General features: G+C 46.6%; 1 protein-coding gene and 1 pseudogene across 1 annotated transcript; both read right to left on the bottom strand.

Annotated features, from left to right (window-relative positions):
- Positions 1-2,315: 2,315 nt before the first annotated feature.
- Positions 2,316-20,391, bottom strand: LOC142143193 (uncharacterized). Its single transcript, XM_075200903.1, has 3 exons — positions 20,334-20,391; positions 4,020-4,869; positions 2,316-2,331 (listed from the first exon to the last, which is right to left on the bottom strand). Exons 1-3 carry the CDS (start codon positions 20,389-20,391, stop codon positions 2,316-2,318), a joined length of 924 nt encoding a protein of 307 aa, XP_075057004.1.
- LOC142146869 (U2 spliceosomal RNA) lies at positions 5,266-5,427 on the bottom strand (annotated as a pseudogene).
- Positions 20,392-20,911: the final 520 nt, after the last annotated feature.

Raw genomic sequence — 20,911 nt, 5'->3', positions numbered from 1 at the left:
AGCACAAACCAAAGTTTTTTATTGGAAATAGACACAATGGGGAGAAGGTGAAGAGGAGACAACAATCAATCAATTACAATCAATCGTCGTCTTCATCTTTCTCAGGACTGTCAAGGGTGTTATAGTCTCTTAACAGGTTATGGATAAGCCTGCGACAGTCCTGATGGTCATCTTCTCCCGCTTCAAGATGAGGCGGTTCCTGGCAAGCCACATAGCGTCCTTAAAACAGTTCATACGGCGCCAGGCCTCCTGGATTGCCTCAACTGTGTGAGTCCCAGGAAATAATCCATAAAATACTGAATGGTATGAAAGGCAAGTCCTGGGCACACTGTCCTTAAGTTCATGTTCCAGGGCATCCAACAATGCCTGTGCAGTGGGACAGTCCCAAAAGATATGCTGAGCAGTCTCCCTTTTGGTAATACAAAATGGGCAGTGAACATATCTGCACAGGTTCCGGGAGTGCATAAATGTCCTGAGAGGCAAACCCCCCTGAATGGCCATCCATGCAATGTCTTTATGTCCATAAGTCAGTCTCTTAGAGGCCACATTCTCCCAAACATGTTTGGCCATGGCCACAGGGAGCCCTGGAACAGACTCCATAATGTCCTTAGCTCTGATGAGCTTGTGGATAGTTTTAGGTTTCCACAAGTCTGGTTTAAGTCCCTCCAGATGGTGCTCCCTCACAAATTGTCCAACATCCAGGTAAAACCATGGTGTAGTCCAGTTGTAAGGGAAGGAGCTGTCCCACTTGTCCCAACCAAGTTTCCTCCAAAGAGGAAGAAGAAAAAAGCGTGACATGGACTTCCCAGCAGAGCAAACGTTCCTATCAAGGAGTGTCCTGCGGATACAGTTGCAAACAAAGAAGGCCCGCAGCATGGTGGGGATATCGGGGATCCCTTGCCCACCTTTGTGGGGCTCCTTGTACATAACTGACCGCTTCACTCTGTCCATTTTGGAGCCCCAGATGAAGTGAAAGACTGTCCTCGTGATGGTCTTACAGACGGCAGCAAGAGGTGGCCAAGCTTGGGCCGTGTACTGAAGAACGGGAAGAATCTCGTTGCGCAGCACTAGTGCTTTCCCTTCGATGGTAAGGAGTCTGAGGCTCCACAGTCCAATTTTTTGCCTGACTGTTGCCAGTCTCTCTTCCCAGCACTTCAGGGCCGCCTCCTCTCCACCAAACCAAACTCCAAGGATTTTGATGAAGTCCGGCTTGATTGTGAAGGGGAATGCAGCGGGGGATGACAGGTGCCACTGACCAAACAGCATTGCCTCTGACTTCCCGCAGTTGACCTTTGCCCCTGAAGCTTGGCCGAAGTTGTTGCAGGTCTGGACGAGTGCTGCCACCGAACGCTGATCAGCGCAGAAGACAGTGACGTCGTCCATGTAGAGCGAACACTTGGCCTCTAGTCGGTCTGGACCCGGTGCGGTGATCCCTCTGATCTCTGGGTTTCGCCTGATGGACATCGCAAAGAGCTCTATACAACAGACAAAAAGGAGAGGTGAAAGAGGGCAGCCTTGTCTGACCCCAGACAATACAGAAAAGGGGTCAGTCTTCCAGCCGTTCACCAACACCGAGCTGTAAATATCAAGGTACATCAGGTTAACATAAGAACAAAACATATCACCCAATCCAGACCTGCACAGAACCTTACGCATAAAACCATTAGAGACACGATCAAAGGCCTTCTCCTGATCAAGACTGACCAGGGCCACATGTGCATGGCGGTCTTTGATATAATGAACCGTGTCCCTCAGCAGCGCAAGGCTGTCTGCAATCCTTCTCCCAGGAATGCCACAAGTCTGATCAGGATGAACAATTCGCCCAATGACAACCTTTAGCCTGTTGGCTAGTACCTTGGCCAAAATCTTGTAGTCCACGTTCAGGAGGGAGATGGGCCTCCAATTTTTGAGGTCACATCTCTCTCCCTTGCGCTTATACAAAATCGTGATCAAGCCCTCGCTCAGAGTAGGAGGCATCCTGCTCTCCACCACCATCTCCTCATACAGCTCTAGCAGGTCCGGGCCAATGAGGTCCCACAGCGCTACATAGAGCTCGGCTGGGAGGCCATCACTGCCCGGGGTCCTGCCCGGCCTAAAGGATTTAGCGGCAGAGTGCAGCTCCCCCAAGGTGAGGGGGGCATCCATAGCTGCCCTACCTGTAGGATCAATAGGGTTAGTGATACCTGACAGGAAAGATTCAGCCACGTCGTCGTCTGTAGTCTTAGGGGAGTAGAGTTTGCCATAGTAGTCTGTGACGACTCCCATGACGCCCTCCTTCCCCCTCCTGGGGGTGCCCGACTCGTCCCGCAGTTCAGTCAGGGGTGGAGTTTTCTGAAAAAGAAAGAATTACATTTCTCACCCTTCTCCAGATTCTCCACCTTGGAACGGAAGATGATGCGTCTGGACTCCTCCTCGAAGTGCCTTTTCAGGCCCCCCTTGGCCTCAGCCAGATCATCCTTCACATCCCAGCCGCAGAGTTGGAGATCCAGCAGGGACTGCAGCTGACGCTGAAGCCTCCTAAAGTTTCTCTTCCTCTCACACGCCTGTTGGCGGCCTTTAGCCTGAAAGAAACTGCGAAACTTGCCCTTGACATACTCCCACCAGTTAGACATACAGTCAAAATACATTTTGTCATTTTTCCACATTACATAGGCATCCCTCAGCTCAACCATCACCTCTTCCTTTCCCAGCAGAGCGCAGTTCAACTTCCAAGAGCCAGGGCCGGGAGGAAACCCGTGACCCAGAACACCTTCAAAGAGAATGGCCCTATGATCAGAGAAAAAGCAGGGAACCATGAGATGCCTGTTTTGTCTTACCGCTTTCGATGTAAACACAAAGTCAATCCGGGAACGCACTGAGCCATCGGGGCGACTCCAAGTATAATTCACAGAGCCGGCCCCCATGGATCCCACTGCATCCCGCAAGGATGCTTCGGCTACCATCTCCTGCAACAACCTGGAAGAAACATCAAGTTTAGCATTAGTACAGGAACTCCTACCGTCTTCCTCTATAGGACAGTTAAAGTCCCCAGCCATCACTACCGCCCTGGTGGTTGTGAGCTGGGCCCGCAGGGTCTGGAAAAGCTCCAAACGCTCATTCTTACCCGGGGATGCATACACACAGATAAGCCTGATAGGCTCACCCGCCCAGGAGCCATCTACGATAAGCAATCTGCCGCAGACAAACTCCTGAACGGAATCTAGTGTGAAGAGGCTTCCCCTGATAAGAATGGCGACCCCTGCAGACTTACAGTCACTCCCCCCAGACCAATTGGAGGGCCCGTGAGACCACTGCCTCCCCAGATCCCTCTAGGAACTAGAGAAAGGGAGAGAACATTCCTGCAACATGTAAACATCACATTTCTGACTGTCAAGAAAGGTAAACACAGACTGACGTCTAATCTTATCCTTCACACTCCTCACATTAATGGTAAAAAGAGAAAAGTTAGCCATTAGTTGGGAGAAAAAAGAGAGTTAGCACAGTCAATACATCAGTTACCCTCCTCGTCCGGTGGGACTTGGTCCGGTCTGCCCGTGTCCCCTTCGGGTGGGAGCAGACCTTTCTCCTCTAGCTGGTCGAATAGGCAGATGTGGGGTAGTTGCAGGAATTCTTCCTATTCATGCTGGGAATCTAGCAACTCATCCACCATCTCTACCAGGACCCCCTCCGATGGGAGAGGGTCCTCTTCAAGCTCAATTGCCTTTTTCTTGGAAGGGTCAGAGTCGCCAGCTGGGCTGTCCAGCTCTTTCCGCTTCCTCCTTTGTTTGTTCTCATCACCTGCAGACACAAGAGGGGGGAGGGGGGGGGAAATCCTCCAGGGAAAGGGAGGGAGCTGCAGAAGCGGTGGAGGGGGTTAGTGCTACTGCAGAGGGGGGAGTGTTGTGACAGCGGGGAGGGAGGGGGGTGCTGTCGCAACAGGGGTGGGAGATGTCTTACCAGCTCTTGGCTGCAGTGTGGGCTTCTGTTGCTTCCTCTGGGCTGGCTTGGGCTGCAGGGCAGGGGCGGTTCCGCTTTCCGACAGTCCAATCCCGGCAGCTGCAGCGTAGGTTCTGGCCCTGTGGGGGCAGTCCCTGTAGATGTGGCTGGCCAGGCTGCAGAGGTTGCAGGACAATTTTCGTGGGCAATCCTTGGTCTCGTGCCCCGCCACCTTGCAGTTCCTGCAGGCTGAGACTTTGCAGCTTCTCGCCATGTGGTCAGCTTCACCGCATTTCCTGCAGTTCCTCGGCTGATCGACATAGTGAAGAAGGCCGGCAGAGCCGCCCAGGGCAAAGCTTGATGGCAGGTGTTGGAGTCCGTCAGTTGCCGTGTTGTCTTTCCTCAGTCTGATAATGATGGACCACTTGCCTGTCCAGAAGCCGTTGACATCCAGGATCTTGGAGGGGTCCTTGACCATGGAGCAGAAGCGGCTCAGGAAGGTAGCGATGTCCTTACCAGGGGTGTGAGGATTTCTCATGGAGACCGTGACTCTTCTCTCCTCTCTCTGGATGGGGCAGTTCCCCACGAAGCGGGAGAAGGGAGACTCCGGTCTCGCAGTCTTCACTGCCTCCCAGTACCTCTTACAGATGGCAATGGAGGCGAAGGTGATGTACCAGATCCCTTTCAGGTAATTCTGCATGCTGAGGGTTTCAGCCTTGGAGAAGCCCTGGTCCAGGATCATCTTCTTACCGAAAGTCTCAGCCGTCATGTCTGGGACCCTTCCTTCCACTTCCTTCAACTTCAGGACCATGGTCTGCCCCATCCAGGGTTCCAGAGTGGGGGTCTTCTGGGGGGTGTCCTGGCTGGGCTGGCCTTGTCCGGCAGTGGCAGGGGCAGTGGAGGCAGAGGTTCCGGCCACGGGGAGAGGCTTCGGGCGGTGGTCTTTCCTCCCTTCTTCCCAGGGGCAGGAGCAGGGGTGGAGGCAGGAGCTGCAGTAGCTGAGGCCATCGTCCTGGCTCTTCCTGGGGCAGAGAGGCTGGTCTTCCGGGGTGGAGGAAGCAGTGCAGATATCCTCCCGCTGGGTAGAAAGGAGCAGGGGCTTCCGCTGAAGAGGAGGCGCTTCTTCCGCTGGAGCAGGGCCCGAAGAGAGGAGGGCTTCTTCAGCCGGAGGTGCTCCCGGCGTCTTCTTCCCGGCAAGCAGGGGTCGGCAGCGCTTCTTCCCCGGGGTCGGTCTTCTTGCTCCTGGCCGGCTTCGATCGGGTAACACAAGTCTCAAACAGTTCCTCACCAGGGTTAGAGTGTGCTATCGGATGAGCCACACTCAGGTATGTCCTCTGGGTTTTGGGCAGGAGAGAGACAAGTGCACCATGCAGCAGAGTCCACATCAGCCCCTCACCGATGTTAGAGCGCGCTATCGGATGAGCCACACTCAGCATAACCTCCACCGGGTAGTTGGTAAACTGATAAGAACAGATACTACACTTGATCTTAGCCAAAAGGTCGAGAAGCGATCTAAGAATACAGTCATGTGCCGGGTATTTTACCATACATTTGTGTGTAATTGAAAATTTGGCAATTTTATGTACAAGTAGATTAGAAGCTCTTTTACTGGTTCACAGCAGTGTTGCTGAGAGATTTTTCACTGTATTTATTCTTCCTGGATAACCCCACCCTTTAAAGCACCTGCTTTGAACCTATAAATTGACAAACTTCCATTTCTGTACTGTCACAACATACACATATGTTAGTTTGCCCACTTGGAAAACATGTAACACTGGTCATTGCTCCATTTGAGATTCTACTAGGATTATTATACATTTATCTGTTCTTAGTGATACACTATTGTCATCAAGCCTGTTACACTATAATGTTGGTGATCTGTAAGATATTAATACTAATTTACGTATTCACATAAACAATCTACCATTCTAGTTTTTGCCTGTGAGTTTGCGGTACGGAGTTTACACAAAAGGTGCTAGGTGTCTGCCTGTTTTTTTTTTTTGTTGCAGTGGTTTCATGGCTACTGTTGAGTACAGTAAGATCTCTGGCTATCTGCTTGCAGAGAGTCCAGCTCCCAGATGAGTAGCACCTCTTCATACCTAGAGGAATATGCATCCCTCTGCAGCACAGCAGACAAGCCAATGTAATCTGCAATGGGATTTCTATATGTGAGCCCAAAGTTCACTACCAGGTTGGTGTGCTGAACAAGATGATCATACTATAGAGATGATGGCTACCTAAAATTCAGTGAACAAGGCTGTACTGTCTCATTTATTGCCTTTGTGTTAACAAGATTACAGGCCCCTGGGCAAAGCTGTGCGCTGGGGCTCTACCTAAACAACCACTCACAGGAATAAAAATGTAAATTATCGATAAAATTAAGCTTATATTTATTGGTATCTCCAACAAAAACAGTGTTAAAACATTAAAAAACATATTGTACAGCAGAGGTTAATCCACACAAAATTTGGCCAATATAACATTAGCTTTCAGGTTGAAAAACAAGAAATTCAACATAAAAATGGTACTCAGTTGGTAAATCATACAGATGGAGATGGCACAGTAAGAAATTACTATGAATTACTTATTATTAATAAAGTGTTCAACACAAACATTTTCAAACTTTTTTTGCAGAGAATTGCTTTATAATTGTCTTGAAATCAATGGTCTTCAGAATGTCATTTTCCATACACTTGAGTGAAAGCCAGTTCAAATGCTGCTGCCCCATTGTGCTGCAAAGCTGATTTTTTATCAGTTTCAGCTTTAAAAATGAACGTTCTCCTGCATAGTTGTGTTTGAAGGTTCTGAAAAAATCTCCTGTAATAATATAATGAAAAGTTGGCAAGCCTATGGGGCCCCTATGCTCATGTGGCCCCTGAGCAATCGCCCAGCGTGCCCATGCGTTAAAACGGCTCTGTGTGTGCCTTATTTGTGCTGTACTTGGTGTTGCACTAGTGGGACAGCGTGGAAGTTCTGATTTACTTATTTTTAATGTAATATTGGTGGCAGTGCCAATTTTAATCTAATGCATTATGTCGACATTGTGATTGTCGACATTACAACCCGTCGACAGTCACAATGTTGAGATTTTGCCATAATGAACATGTCGACATACTGAATCTTAACCTTTTACCTGTGTTGACATTCTGATTGTCGACAGTATGATGTTAACATTCTGAATGGTGACATTTTCATTGTCGCCATTTCAACTACATTCCCAAAAAAACACCATTAATGCTGTTCTAACTACTACTTAAGTCTGTACTCTGTATTACAAAAAGTCCCAGACTAGTTATAAACATGAATTCATTCTAAACTTTAATATGATCATCATTATGCTATTATAATCTTTTCAGCAGATGATTTTGAGAGATTAAGATCACAGATCTGCAGGTAAATTGTGAAGATGTGTACGCCTGAAGCGGCATGCTCATTGGGTGAAATCGTTAGAGATATTGTGGGCCTGATTCATCAAGGCATGAATTATAAGCGCAAACTGCAATAAGTATTATACACACATATCTACGCTTCGCGTACTTCCAAATTCTTCAAGGCATAGATCTCAAAATTCTTACTCTGATGAATATGGGTGCATGGTTGTTTTGGTTTTCCATTACTACACACACACTGCTGGATATGTATCTGTCAGCTCCTGTAGTGTGGGTGCAGGGACAGATTGACCATAGAACCTATCGGGACTTTTCCTGGTAGGCCAGTGGCCTCAGGAGCCCACTGAATGTCTAATTGGGGGAGGGGGTTTAAAAAAATTTGCATAGTGGTCAGTCCTTGGTCTCCAAGAGCCAGTGATGGAGATGGGTACAGGTAGCAGCCCTCCTGAACCAGGTGCTATCTGGAGGGGCAGTGCGGTAGTGGGTGGCTGGCCCCTCCTCCATAACCAGCCACCTCCCAGCCACCTCCCATATTGTGCCTGCAAATCTAAGGGTCCTTCCCTCCCTTCCTCCCCTCCCTATCTCTGTGGCCTTTGCCAGTCCCCGTCCAGTTAGAAATCAAATGGGACGTACACCATGTGACAGGTGCCATCCTAAGTGTGCAGAAAGAAGAGTCTCCAGTAGCAGTAGCAACAACTTAAGTGTGAGGGTTTCTATAATGTTTGAGGGAAAGGGGGGCTGCTATAATGTGTGAGGGAAAGGAAGGGGGCTGCTATTATGTTGTTAGGGGAAGGAGTGGGGGCTGCTATAATATGTGAGAGAATTGAAGGGGGGGCTACTATAATGTGTGATATGAGGAAAGTGAGTGGGGCTGTATTAATAGTACATGGGTGGGAGGTAGACTATTCATTTAAAGGTGGAGTTTAGATGCAGGCAAATTATTTAATGGGTGCTTATTTATTTGTTGGGTGATGGTGGGGCAATTGAATTTATTGGTGGGCCATTTAATAGTGGGGCCTATTAAATTAGGATGGGGTAACAGGACCTTTAATTTGATGCTGGGGTGGATTGGGATTATTAATTGATTGTGGGGCTGAGTTTGGTGAGAAGGGCTATTTATTAAATGTGAATATGAAATAGTTAATACTAGGAATGATTGTGGGAAAATGTAATATTAAATGTGAGTTCTATTATTTTAATGTTGGGACTGGAGCAAGGTCTTATTATTAAACGTGGGTGCGATTGATTTATGCCGGGGCTGGTTGGTGTTTTGTTAATTTCATGTACCCATTACTTTTTCCAAATAGGGCCTCCAGCATTCAACGATCCAGAGAAGCAGCAACTGATATAAAGAAACCAGCAACCACAGGTGGTGAAAGTGACAAGAACAGGTAGGAGAGAGCAGGACAATCTGTCAACTGTCCTGTATCTGGCGGGACAGTCCTAAATTTTGGTGACTGTCTCTCTTAGTCAGGATTTGGTCTGACTACAAGGACAGTTGGGAGGTCCTGCTTCACACTGTACTGTTTGTGAAGGCAGAGTTGTGTGCATCTAACAGTAGTGTTCACAGTTTTACCTGTGTATTTGTCTAAAATGTGTCTAAAATGATAACCCCCTGTCTTAACTCTCCTCAGCCCCCCCAGAGCATTATTCCAGATCTGGTGATACTTTAGTGCAGTGTTTCTCAACTCCAGTCCTCAGGACCCCCAAGCAGTACATTTTTTTTCCATATTTCCTTGCTGGAGCACAGGTGTAGTCATTACTGACTGACACAGTGTAGCAGGTGGTATAATTATTTCACTGGTCACCTGGGAATCTTGCACTGTTAGTGGGTCCTGAGGACTGGATTTGAGAAACACTGCTTTAGTGGTTATTCCATTGATTCCATGGCCTGCATTCTACCTTGCTCTGGTCCCATTCTCAGATCACTTTTTTGAACATGTGGCCAGCCCCCATTGCACTGACAATTTTATTAATTCTTTCTCCTTTAAAGCATTTTTTAAAAAACACAGTGCATATATTTATATATTATCTAGAGAGAGCGTTAACTGGTAGTTTGCATCCCATGATGTCAGGGAAACATGCAACAGTGCATGAGGTGTTCATATGCTGCTCTGGCAAACTGATCAAATACAATTGTGCTAACATGTTTTGTAATAGTTAAACTTACTAAACAAATTCAGATATGTTTCTATGAAGGGAATTTTGGAAGAATGTGTTAGTAGACAACTAAACAAGATGGAGCACAGAGGTTATAAACCAGTCGCAGATAATGCAAAAGGATTCATGTAATTTTATAATACAGGACTGGCAGCTTTTGCCCTGCATTTCTTTAGAGATGACCCACTGTGTCTTAATGCATCACATTTAGGGTTTCCTAAATGTTTCTACAACCAATAGTTGTAGTAACATTTTCCAGTAGTTCTAAATCCCACCTACATTTGTGTTGGTCCCACCTACAGTTGTTTTGATTCCGCCCACATGAGACCACTTCAAGAACTTTTTCCAGAGCCAGCTCCCAATCCGCCTCTGGCGGACAGGTCCGGCGGCACTACAGCCGCCGGATCAGCAGGCTTTATACAGTGTAAAAGATAAAATGTTAAAATAAAAAAGTGTGGCGTTCCCCCTCTCCATGATATTAACCCTTGTGCTGCCAAACTTGTGCTGGTAGTCGCAAAATTGGGGGGAGGAAATAACCAGCACTAGGCAAGCCAGCTGGAGCTGGAGGCACTATAGCAGGGGAACCCAGAGCATGGGGGCCCTCTGCCACAATGACCCACATCGCCAGGCTAGTTAGCACAGGGCTGGATCCCATAGGGGGTTTGCAAAAAAATGTTCGGGTACCCGCCCTAAGGGTACCCAGCCCCATGCTGAAAACAGTAGGGCTCTTACTAGACCCCAGGGTGGTGTAATAAAACCCAAGTTATACTTACCAACATCTGGAAAAGTATGTTTTGTAAACTTTTAATCCTTAAGGCTTGAATTGATAATATAAACCAAAGCGTTCCTAAGTCCTTTACTGTACACTATTTTAATTCCTTTAAAAAAAATAAATTTGTTTGAATTGTTTAATGCAGTGGTTCCCAAACTTTTGCAGTTCGCGGCACCCTCAGAGTCTCCAAATTTTTTCAAGGCACCCCTCCAAAATAATTATTGAGCAGTCCTGTTTTAGAAGTAGTTGGGTCAAAAAAATGTAATAAGTATTTAGGTCAGGACAGAAATACTTATTTAGTTGTATGCAAAAATGCCCCCTCTGCATCCAGACACTCTGCCCCCTCTGCATCCAGACACACTGCCCCCTCTGCATCCAGACACACTGCCCTCTCTCACACTGCCCCCTCTACCCTCTGTCACGCTGTCCCCCCTCCTCTGCTCTCTGTCACGCTGTTCCCCCTCCTCTGCCCTCTCTCACAATGTCCCCCCCTCTGCCCTCTCTCATGATGTCCCCCCCTCCTCTGCCCTTTGTCACGCTGTCCCCTCCTCTGCCCTCTGTGTCCCCCTCCATTGCCCCTCTTACCCTGTGTCCCCCTCCACTGCCCTTCTCACACTGTGTCCCCCTCCTCTGCCCTCTCTCACGATGTCCCCCCCTCCTCCACCCTTTGTCACGCTGTCCCCTCCTCTGCCCTCTGTGTCCCCCTCCACTGCCCCTCTTACCCTGTGTCCCCCTCCACTGCCCTTCTCACGCTGTGTCCCCCTCCACTGCCCCTCTCACGCTGTGTCCCCCTCCACTGCCCCTCTCACGATGCCCCCTCTCCACTGCCCCTCTCACGATGTCCCCCTCCTCTGCCCCGCTGTCACCCTCCTCTGCCCCTCTGTCTGCCCCTCTGTCTGCCCCTGTGTCTGCCCCGCTGTCTGCCCCTCTGTCACACTCCTCTGCCCCTCTGTCTGCCCTTCTGTCACACTCCTCTGCCCCTCTGTCTGCCCCGCTGTTTGCCCCTCTGTCACACTCCTCTGCCCCGCTGTCATACTCCTCTGCCCCTCTGTCTGCCACTCTGTCACACTCCTCTGCCCCTCTGTCTGGCCCTCTGTCTGCCCCTCTGTCACACTCATCTGCCCCTCTGTCTGCCCCACTGTCATACTCCTCTGCCCCTCTGTCTGCCCCTCTGTCACACTCCTCTGCCTGGCCCTCTGTCTGCCCCTCTGTCACACTCATCTGCCCCTCTGTCTGCCACACTGTCACACTTCTCTGCCCCGCTGTCTGCCCCTCTGTCACACTCATATGCCCCTCTGTCTGCCTCACTGTCACACTTCTCTGCCCCGCTGTCTGCCCCTCTGTCTGCCCGCTGTCTGCCCCGCTGTGCCCCTCTGTCTGCCCCGCTGTGCCCCTCTGTCTGCCCCGCTGTGCCCCTCTGTCTGCCCCGCTGTCACATTCCTCTACCCCTCTGCCTGCCCCGCTGTCACGCTCCCTCTCACTCCTCTGCCGCGAGCCAGCCATAGGAAAAAACAAAGAGCACATAAACTTACCAATCCGCGCGGCGCCGGGACCCAGCAGACTCCTCTCTCCCGCAGCAGTCACTGAATATCGACGTCAGTGACAGCTGCGGGAGAGAGGAGTCTGCTGGGTCCCGGCGCCGCGTGGATTGGTAAGTTTATAAGCTCTTTGTTTTTTCCTATGGCTGGCTCGCAGCACCCCAGTGACAGCGCCGCGGCACTCCTGGGAGCCGCGGTGCACACTTTGGGAACCGCCGGTTTAATGGATTGTCTCTTTCCCTGGGAGACAGTCTGCTGAATTTCATTATTACTTTCTCTGACATGAGTTTGTTGTGAACACACTGACACATTTTTCTCTGACATACCGTATTTCCTTTTCTTGCTTTATGAAGGTGATTGTGTAAGTGTTTATCAACGCACAAGCACTCAATCACAAGTCGCACAAAATTAACTCATTCTCCCCTTCTGTTCAAATTTAATTTAGTAAATGTAATCTATTATCACTTTGTTCAGATAATATTTTGAGGAAAGTGATGGATTTATTTTACATACTAATCTTTTAGATTTTTTTTTTTTTCTACAAATTCCAAAACCAAGTTTAAACATGAGTATATTAATCCCATGATTTCATTTTGCTATGAGTGATCATATACATAAAAAGCTAAATGTTCCATTTGTTCATTTTTCAGGTTCACAAACTCTCAATCCCAGTTTTTAAATCTGCAAGTCATGATTATGTAATATATATGTTTTTGTTCAATCAATTACAACAGATGACTTAAATGTAACACAATAATTAAATATACAACAATGGCAACAGAGGCAACTGCAAAACTAAAGTTTAGTAGCATGTATGAGTTATGCTCTAATTTACCAGAGAAACAGGATTTTCATTTTTTACGAACCTAAGGCAATGAGCCTTGCCCTTAAAGAGTTTCATCATAAAAACATCCTGCCTTCTTTATTGTCATACTGTAGCTTGTTGCTGACATTTATAACCACTGACTAAAATAATTTCTTTATACTTTCATTTGCACTTTAAAATCTTACTTTTTAGACTAGCACAAATAATAAATTTTTGAGGCAACAAAAAAAGTCCTAGACACCTGATCTTTATCTTCAAAAATCTACATATTTTGGCCTGATTAATCTTTGATCTAAAGTCCATTTGTGTGCTGTATCGTACATCCTATTAGCAAAAGCGCCTTGGCGTGGCGGATGGCTTAAATATACATTTGCAAATGTGTGCAACAAAGACTTTTGCATTTTTATCTACAGTAGAAATGGCAGATCTGTTGCTGGCTATAGCAGTGTGCTGGGGGAAAAAATGTTGTTTGTATGTTCCTTGCAGGATAACCCCACCCTTTCTAGCACCTGTTATGGCCTATAAATTGATTTGAGCAGCTTCCACTTTTGTATTCGTACGTGAAATAACTCTGCTCTTGTGCCAGAATGGGCTTTATGCCAGTTAACACAATTGAATGAAATTCATATCCGAATGCAAATGACACTTGCAACTGCCTACGACTTTAAGGGCGGAACAGAGAAAGGAATGGCGGATGAACATAGATAATGTACAGTAAGTAAATAAATGCCCTGATTCAAGTTCAGTGCATCTCTTAAGTATGTATTGTTGTTTTTTTAAATCCAGTGTGTTTTTTTTATTTTCAGAAAATCCTGGTTTTGTATACACAAAAGAAACCTAAACATACAGTTACAACATAGACTGCAAACAATCAGGCATCACATAACCACATTGTAAAAAAACAAAGAATACATGAAGTACATAAACAGCAACAACAACGTTCACTGGTTTAATCCAACAATGATGGTCTTGCCAATCAGTTTAAGACATTCGGGAAGTCCAGCCATTGCCCCCACATTTTCTCATAAGCCAAGGGACATTTCCTACTTGTGCATACAAAGCATTCATGACCCAGTGTATCACTGACTACATTAATCCAGTCATGAACATAGGACTAGATGAAGCCATCTATAACCTAGCTATACAGACCTTAGCCGACATAAACACATTCACTATGTATTGGCGCGTTGATCTGTTCAACATATCATCAAGGTGTAGGCCAAAAGACAGGTTCTATTAACACATTTAATGATACAAGACCATTAGTGCTGGATTCTAGGGCATTGCACAGGAGATGCCATAATGAGTTAGAGGGATTTCCACAAAATGGACAGTTAGTAGCCTGATTTCATCTAAATTTAGCTTATCTACGAGGAGTAAGGTATGCCCTGTGCACAAGAAATATCTGGATTTACTGGAACCTCAAAGAATGAGTCATCAAATTGACTACATAAATATAATTCTGTGACTGAGGTTAGTTTTGAGTACCCTAAAGCCTGATAAAGAATCCTCTTAGGGGCTTCTTTAAGAGAAGGGACTTCCTGTTCAAATTGCGTTAGCAACGCATGCCTAAGTTGGAGATAAAAAGAGAATATGGACCTCATAGGCATATAATTGTAACAGACGAGATGGGATCCTTGTGCTAGACTAGATTTGAGCTGGCTGACCAGTGGTTCGGGATCTAATGAGCCCCCCCCCCCTGGTGTTCACAAAACCGCCATAAGGCGGGATGTGCTTTGATGTCGAGAGCTCACAGGTTGCAGTCCACTGGTCTGCTTCTAGATGTAGCACTGCAGAAGAGGGAGTGACTGGTGGCCAACAGTAGGTAATGAAGAGAGTAGTCAGACGGCCTGGTCCTGTACACAACTGACAGGTAAGTACAGAGTCAGCAAGCAGAAACGGAGTCAGGACAAGCCAGGTCTGGTACACAATCTGACAATGGAGTACCGAATCAGCAGGCTGGAGTAATGTCTGGTCTAGCCAGGTCTGGTAAAACAAACTGCCAGCAGAGTGCAGAAACGACAGACAGAATCAAGGTCAGGGCATCCAAGGTCAGTAACAATAAGTGGGTAACACTAAGACAGAGGGTAGTCAACAAGCCGAGATCGGTACACAAACGCTGGAGAGCAGGGATGGTCAAAACAGGCTGGAACTGGTACATAAGAATCAATCAGGATACAGGCTAGGTACTCTGGAACAAGTCAAGATACACACAAGTTGCTCTGACACTAGACGAGTGTCAGAATGTGGTTTATATATGTAGAAGTTTCAAATTCCCCACCCCAACTTGCGGTCATGTAACTGTCTATACCCAGATGTGTGGTTCCGATGCAGAGAGCGAGAACGAAGCGAGGAGCAGTGAGTGTTACAATAATTGACCTGGACAGAGACACCATGCTTTATCCACAAAGAGCTCCCATTCAGCAGTTTCAGTTCATTCAATTCAGTATGCCCCATAGAGGCGCAATAGGGTCTATACCTCACATGAGCAACCTTCCAAATTTTCACCACTTGTATGAGCAGGGGGGTCGAACATCTAGGGTAAACCCCTAACAGAAAAATTCTGCAAGAGAGTATGTTGGCTGGTAACTTGTCACAAAAGCTCAGGGCTAAACCAGAGTTAGGTGATATCTCGCCTAACCCTGGGCACCATACAATACCCATTATCTGCTCACGCTCATCACTCCAACCCAAACCTTTCCATCCATCCCGTACTTCCAATCCCGCCAATCTTATCCACATATCTCCACTACCCTCTCTTCCCTTCTCCTGTGCACTATGGAACGCCAGATCTGTTAGTAACAAACTTACATCCATCCATGATCTATTAATTTCTAAATCCCTCAACCTCCTTGCCATTTCAGAAACTCGGCTCACCTCCTCTGACACTACATCCCCTGTAGCGCTCTCCTATGGGGGACTCTCCCTGAGCCACATGCCCAGACCTGGAAATAGGGTGGTGGAGTAAGCATTCTACTCTCTCCAAGTTGCACCTTCCAAGTCTCTTCCATTGAAGTCCACACTATCCATGTTACTGTCATTTATCTGCTCCCAGGTTCAGTTTCCCAATTCCTTGAAAACTTTGCGGCCTGGCTCACTTATTTCCTATCCTTTGATCTGCCTACACTCATACTTGGCGATTTCAACATTCCCATTGATAATCTTCTCTTCTGCCACTAAACTTCTTTCACTTACTTCCTCCTTTGGTCTCTCCCAATAGACCTCATCTCCCACCCACTGTGATGGGCACTCCCTCTACTTGACTTCTCTGTCACTCACCGGACCGTGAGTGCCTCTGCGCTGGTGCGTGGTTCTCTAGCCTTCCTGCCGGCGCCTGTCCTGAGCCGCGGCCGTCCGCCATCTTGATGGACTGCGCATGCGCAGCATCCAAGAACTTATGACCTTTGCTTTTAATCTAATTGGTGGATCAGGCACCTCTCCCTATTTAAGGCACCTGTGCTCATTACATCGTTGCCTGATCTTGAGTCTCATTCCCTGTGAGTCTCTGAAGGTGTCTCCTGTGTCCTGCTAGTGTCTTCAGCTTCCTGCTGATTACCTGTTCTACTCATCGGTGGTTTCCATACCCGCTACTGATTCCTGTATCCTGCTCGTGTCCTCAGCTGGCTTCTGGATTACCTGCTCTGCTCATCAGCGGTTCTCATACCCGCTACAGACTCCTGTATCCTGCTCGTGTCCTCAGCTGGCTTCTGATTACCTACTCTGCTCACCTGCGGTTCCCATACCCGCTACAGCCGTTCAGCGCCCCTGCTGTGCCTGCATATCCTTGTGGACAAACTTCTCTACTCATCAGCGGTATGCTTACTCGTTATTGACTATCAACTGTTACCTTACATATCCGCTTAGGACAAGCTTCTCTATTCAGCAGCGGCATCCATACCCGCTATAGACTATTTGTTGTTACGCTGCATATCTGTTTGGAACAAGTTTCTCTACTCAGCAGTGATATGCATACTTGTGATTGACTATCCGTTATTATCCCGCATATCCGCTTTGTGCAAGCTTCTCTACTCAGCAGCGGTATACATACCATTATAGACTATTAGCTGTAAACGCTGCATATCTGTTTGGAACAAGTTCCTCTGTGCTCTCATTGTCTTCATACAGTTATTGACTCTTTTCATGCCTCCACTCATCCGCACCTGAACAACTCCTCACTTACTAGCAGTGGTACAACTTGCTGTACGCAGACCACTGACTTCCCCGCTACCTACCTGCACCTGGACAAGTCTTCTCGTCACAGCAGTGGTACAACTTGCTATACGCAGACCACTGACTTCCCCGCTACCTACCTGCACCTGGACAAGTCTTCCCTTCACAGCAGTGGTACAACTTGCTGTCCGCAGACCACTGACTCTCCTGTTACCTTCCCTCACCTGCTCACGCCCACCCTGGTTTCCATGGTTCAAACCTGCCTTTCCACTATAGATGCAAGTCGCTGACTCATTTACCAGTATAGCTGCAAGTCATTGACTATCATCAATTCCATTGGCATCCTCTCTCCCTCTGCTGTTATATACGTTCCACTATTCACCCTGCTGCCAGAGGACCGCTGTGCAAACTCCGCCTCTCTGGTAAGCATAGTCAACTGGTGAAATCCTGGGCAAGACTCCTAGTGCCTGTGACATTCTCCCACTACTGCTCCATCTCTAGTTTCTCCAATTTAGCCTTCCCGCTCTCCGACCATAATCTCCTTTCCTTCAGCCTCACCTTACCTTATGCCCTTTCCACTGCACCCAAATACACACGTACACTACGAAACCTAAGTACTCGCAACCCAATCCACTTATCATTTTCACTAAAACAACTATTTTCTCCAATGACTGCATTGTCCTGTCCTAATCAGGCTGCACCTTTCTATCAGAACAAGTGTTTCTAACAAAACACTTACTTCAGCACTAGACAATGCAGCTCCAGCTACTACATATATTCTCCGTCGATCCAAGCACCTGCCATGGCACAACAAACAGACCCGCTACCTTCGAAAGTGCTCCCGCAATGCAGAGCGCCAATGGAGGAAATCTCGTTCCCATTCCGATTTCCTACTATAAATTCATCCGTTCATCTTACAGCACTGCCCTTTCAATTGCCAAACAAACATTCTTCAATTCTCTAATATCCACTCAGTCTTCTAACCCACGTTGCCTCTTTGCCACCTTCAACTCACTTCTCTGACCAGCTGCACCTCCTCCTCATTTCTCCCTTAATGCCCATGATTTTGCCGCCTATTTCAAAGACAAAATTGACACCAATCAAGATATTTCCTCATGCAAAATTCCACTCAGTCCGCTCACTCTACCCACCTTTACCTATTCTCCCCAATTCACCCTTAATTCATTCTCTCCAGTAACTGAAGACGAAGTCTCTGAACTCATTTTATAATCTCACCCTACAACCTGTCCACTCGACCATATTCCTTCCCAACTTCTCTGCTCCCTCTCCTCCACTGCATGCCCACCTCTAACTCACCTCTTCAACCTGTCTCTCTCCACTGGCACATTTCCATTCAACTTTAAACATGCGCTCATCTCACATATTCAAAACCATCTCTTGATCCAGCCTCTCTCTCCAACTACCACCCTATTCCACTCCTCCCCTTTGCCTCCAAACTACTTGAGCGATAAGTGTATAAATGCATGTCTCACTTTCTCTCCTCTCATTCTCATTCCACTGAAACTGCTCTAACAAAAGTGACAAATGATTACTTACTGCAAGATCTAAGGGTAATTTCTGCATACTTATTCTTCTGTACCTCTCTGCTGCTTTTGATACTATGACACAGTTCTTTCCTTGTTCCCTTCCTACCTATCGAACCGCTAGTTTAGGGTTTCTACCTCTGGCTCATCCTCCCCTCCACTTCCACTATCTGTTCTGGTACCAGAAGGCTCTGTTCTTGGCCTTTTACTTTTTTCATTGTACACCTCTTCTCTTGGGGCACTAATTTGCTCATTTGGCCTCCAATACCACCTCTATGCTGATGACACCCAAATGTACAACTCTTCCCCTGATCTCTCTCCTTCTGTACTATCTTCTGTAAACAACTGTCTTTCTGCTATCTCCACATAGATGTCATAGCACTACCTAAAGCTCAGCAAGTCTTAAACTGAGCTCATTATCTTCCCCCCTGCCAGAGTCACCACCTGCCCTCAGATCTACCTCACTGTCAATAACACCACAATTTTCTCAGTCTCCGAAGCTTGCTGCCTTGGTGTCACACTTGACTCCATCCTCTTTATTCCTCACATCCAGACTCTCTCCCAGTCCTGTCAACTGCACTTTAAAAACATTGCCAGAGTGTACCCTTTTCTTACTCAACATGTTACCATAACTCTTATCCATTCTCTCATCATCTCCCATCTTAACTAATGCAACCTCCTGCTATCTGGCTTTCCTGACACCCATATATCCACACTTTAATCCATCCTAAATGCTGCTGCAAGACTGATCTTCCTCTCTCACCAATCCAAATCTGCTGCACCACTTTACAAATCCCTACACTGGCTGCCTATGTCCTCCAGAATCAAATTCAAATTACTCACTCTTACCTAGAAAGCCCTCAACAACACTACCCCTGCATACATCTCAAATCTCATATCAAAATACTATTCCTTCCGCCCTCTTAGATCAACCTCTGACCTTCGCCTTGTCTCATCTCTGGTAACCACCTCTCACTTCCTACTACAAGACTTCTCCCGTGCTGCTCCCCACTTATGGAATTACCTACCACGCTTAATTAAACTTTCCCGCAGCCTTCAAATCTTTAGAAGCTCTTTGAAAGCACATCTCTTTTTTAGAGGTGATCTTATCCTTGATAACACTATTCACACGAATGCACCCTCACAACTATCCCAATCTCCACTCTAACCCACACTAGCTCCTCTTGTTTTAGCTGTACCCCCTTCCATTTAGAATGTAAGCTCTCTAATGAGCAGGGTCCTTCATACCCTTTGTTTTCATGTCTGCACTTATTTTGTCTACCTTGTCCACAGAGCCTCCAGTTTCGGAGAGGAAAAGCAACATATCGTTCACATAAAAGGCCACATTATCCTCCCCAGTAGTTGTTCTAAGGCCCCTAATTGTATGAGTGTTATGGATTAAACAGGCAAGAGGCTCTATGGCCAAGGCGAACAGGGAAGGTGAGTGAAGAATCTCTTGTAGAGTGCCTCTACCTAATTTGAAAAAATGAGAAACAAAGCCATTAACATGCACCTGTGCCATTGGGTTAGAATAGAGGCGTTGAATCCAATTAACAAATATGGGACCCATTCCAAACATTTTCATCACTTCCTATAAATATATCCATTTCACGGAATTGAATGCTTTAGCTGCATCTAGGGAAACTACCGCTTCCTAAACATTCAGACTGGTCTCTTGCACAATAGTTAACAAGTGCTTTAAATATAAAAAGGTGGACTTCCTGGGCATAACGCATGTTTAATCTGGGTGATTTAGCTCCAGGATCACTTTGTTAAGTTTATAGGCCAACATTTTAGCTAAGATTTTGACATTGGTGGAGAGAAGAGAGATAGGCCTATATAATTCTGGATTTATCTTTCCTGATTTTGGTAGTACCAGTATTTACACAGAAGCCATAGAGTCAGACAATACACCAGATTTTAAAAGAGAAGCAAAAGTTTACAATTATTTCGGCACATAAAATGCTTTGTGCTATTTGTAAAGCTCTAAGGGAAGGATGCCCACACCTGGGGCCTTACCGTTTGGGAAGGAAATTATTGCATCATCCACCTCTTCCACCGTGAATGGGGAGTCCATAATGAGTCTACTGTCAGCAGACAGCCAGGGAAGACAGATTCTGTCCAAGTATTGAGATATATAGTGTGCCCAAGATGTATACACATCACTATAGAAATTGTGGAAAACTTCAGCTATTTTAGGCATCTGGAACGGTTTAATTCCCATGTCATCCACACTTAGATTTATTGAACAGGTATTCAGGTAATCACACTTTTTGAGCAGAAAGCCAATTAAGATGAAAGGCGGGACAACGAGATTCCAAATAGATAGCCTCCATGGGCCTGATTCATTAAGGATCTTAACTGAAGAAACTTCTTATTTCAGTCTCCTGGACAAAACCATGTTACAATGCAAGGGGTGCAAATTAGCATTCAGTTTTGCACATAAGTTAAATACTGACTGTTTTTTCATGTAGCACACAAATATCAACTTTAAATTTCAGTGTACAAATAAGCTATCAAGTATTTGTGTGCTACATGAAAAAACATTCAGTATTCCCCCCCCCCCCATAAGATAATTAACAATGATTTATGCACCT

The sequence above is a fragment of the Mixophyes fleayi genome, chromosome 3 (assembly GCF_038048845.1).
Source record: "Mixophyes fleayi isolate aMixFle1 chromosome 3, aMixFle1.hap1, whole genome shotgun sequence".
Taxonomy (NCBI): Eukaryota; Metazoa; Chordata; class Amphibia; order Anura; family Limnodynastidae; genus Mixophyes; species Mixophyes fleayi.
Note: the sequence above shows the minus strand (reverse complement) of the source record. Positions and strands in the feature narration are given on the sequence as shown.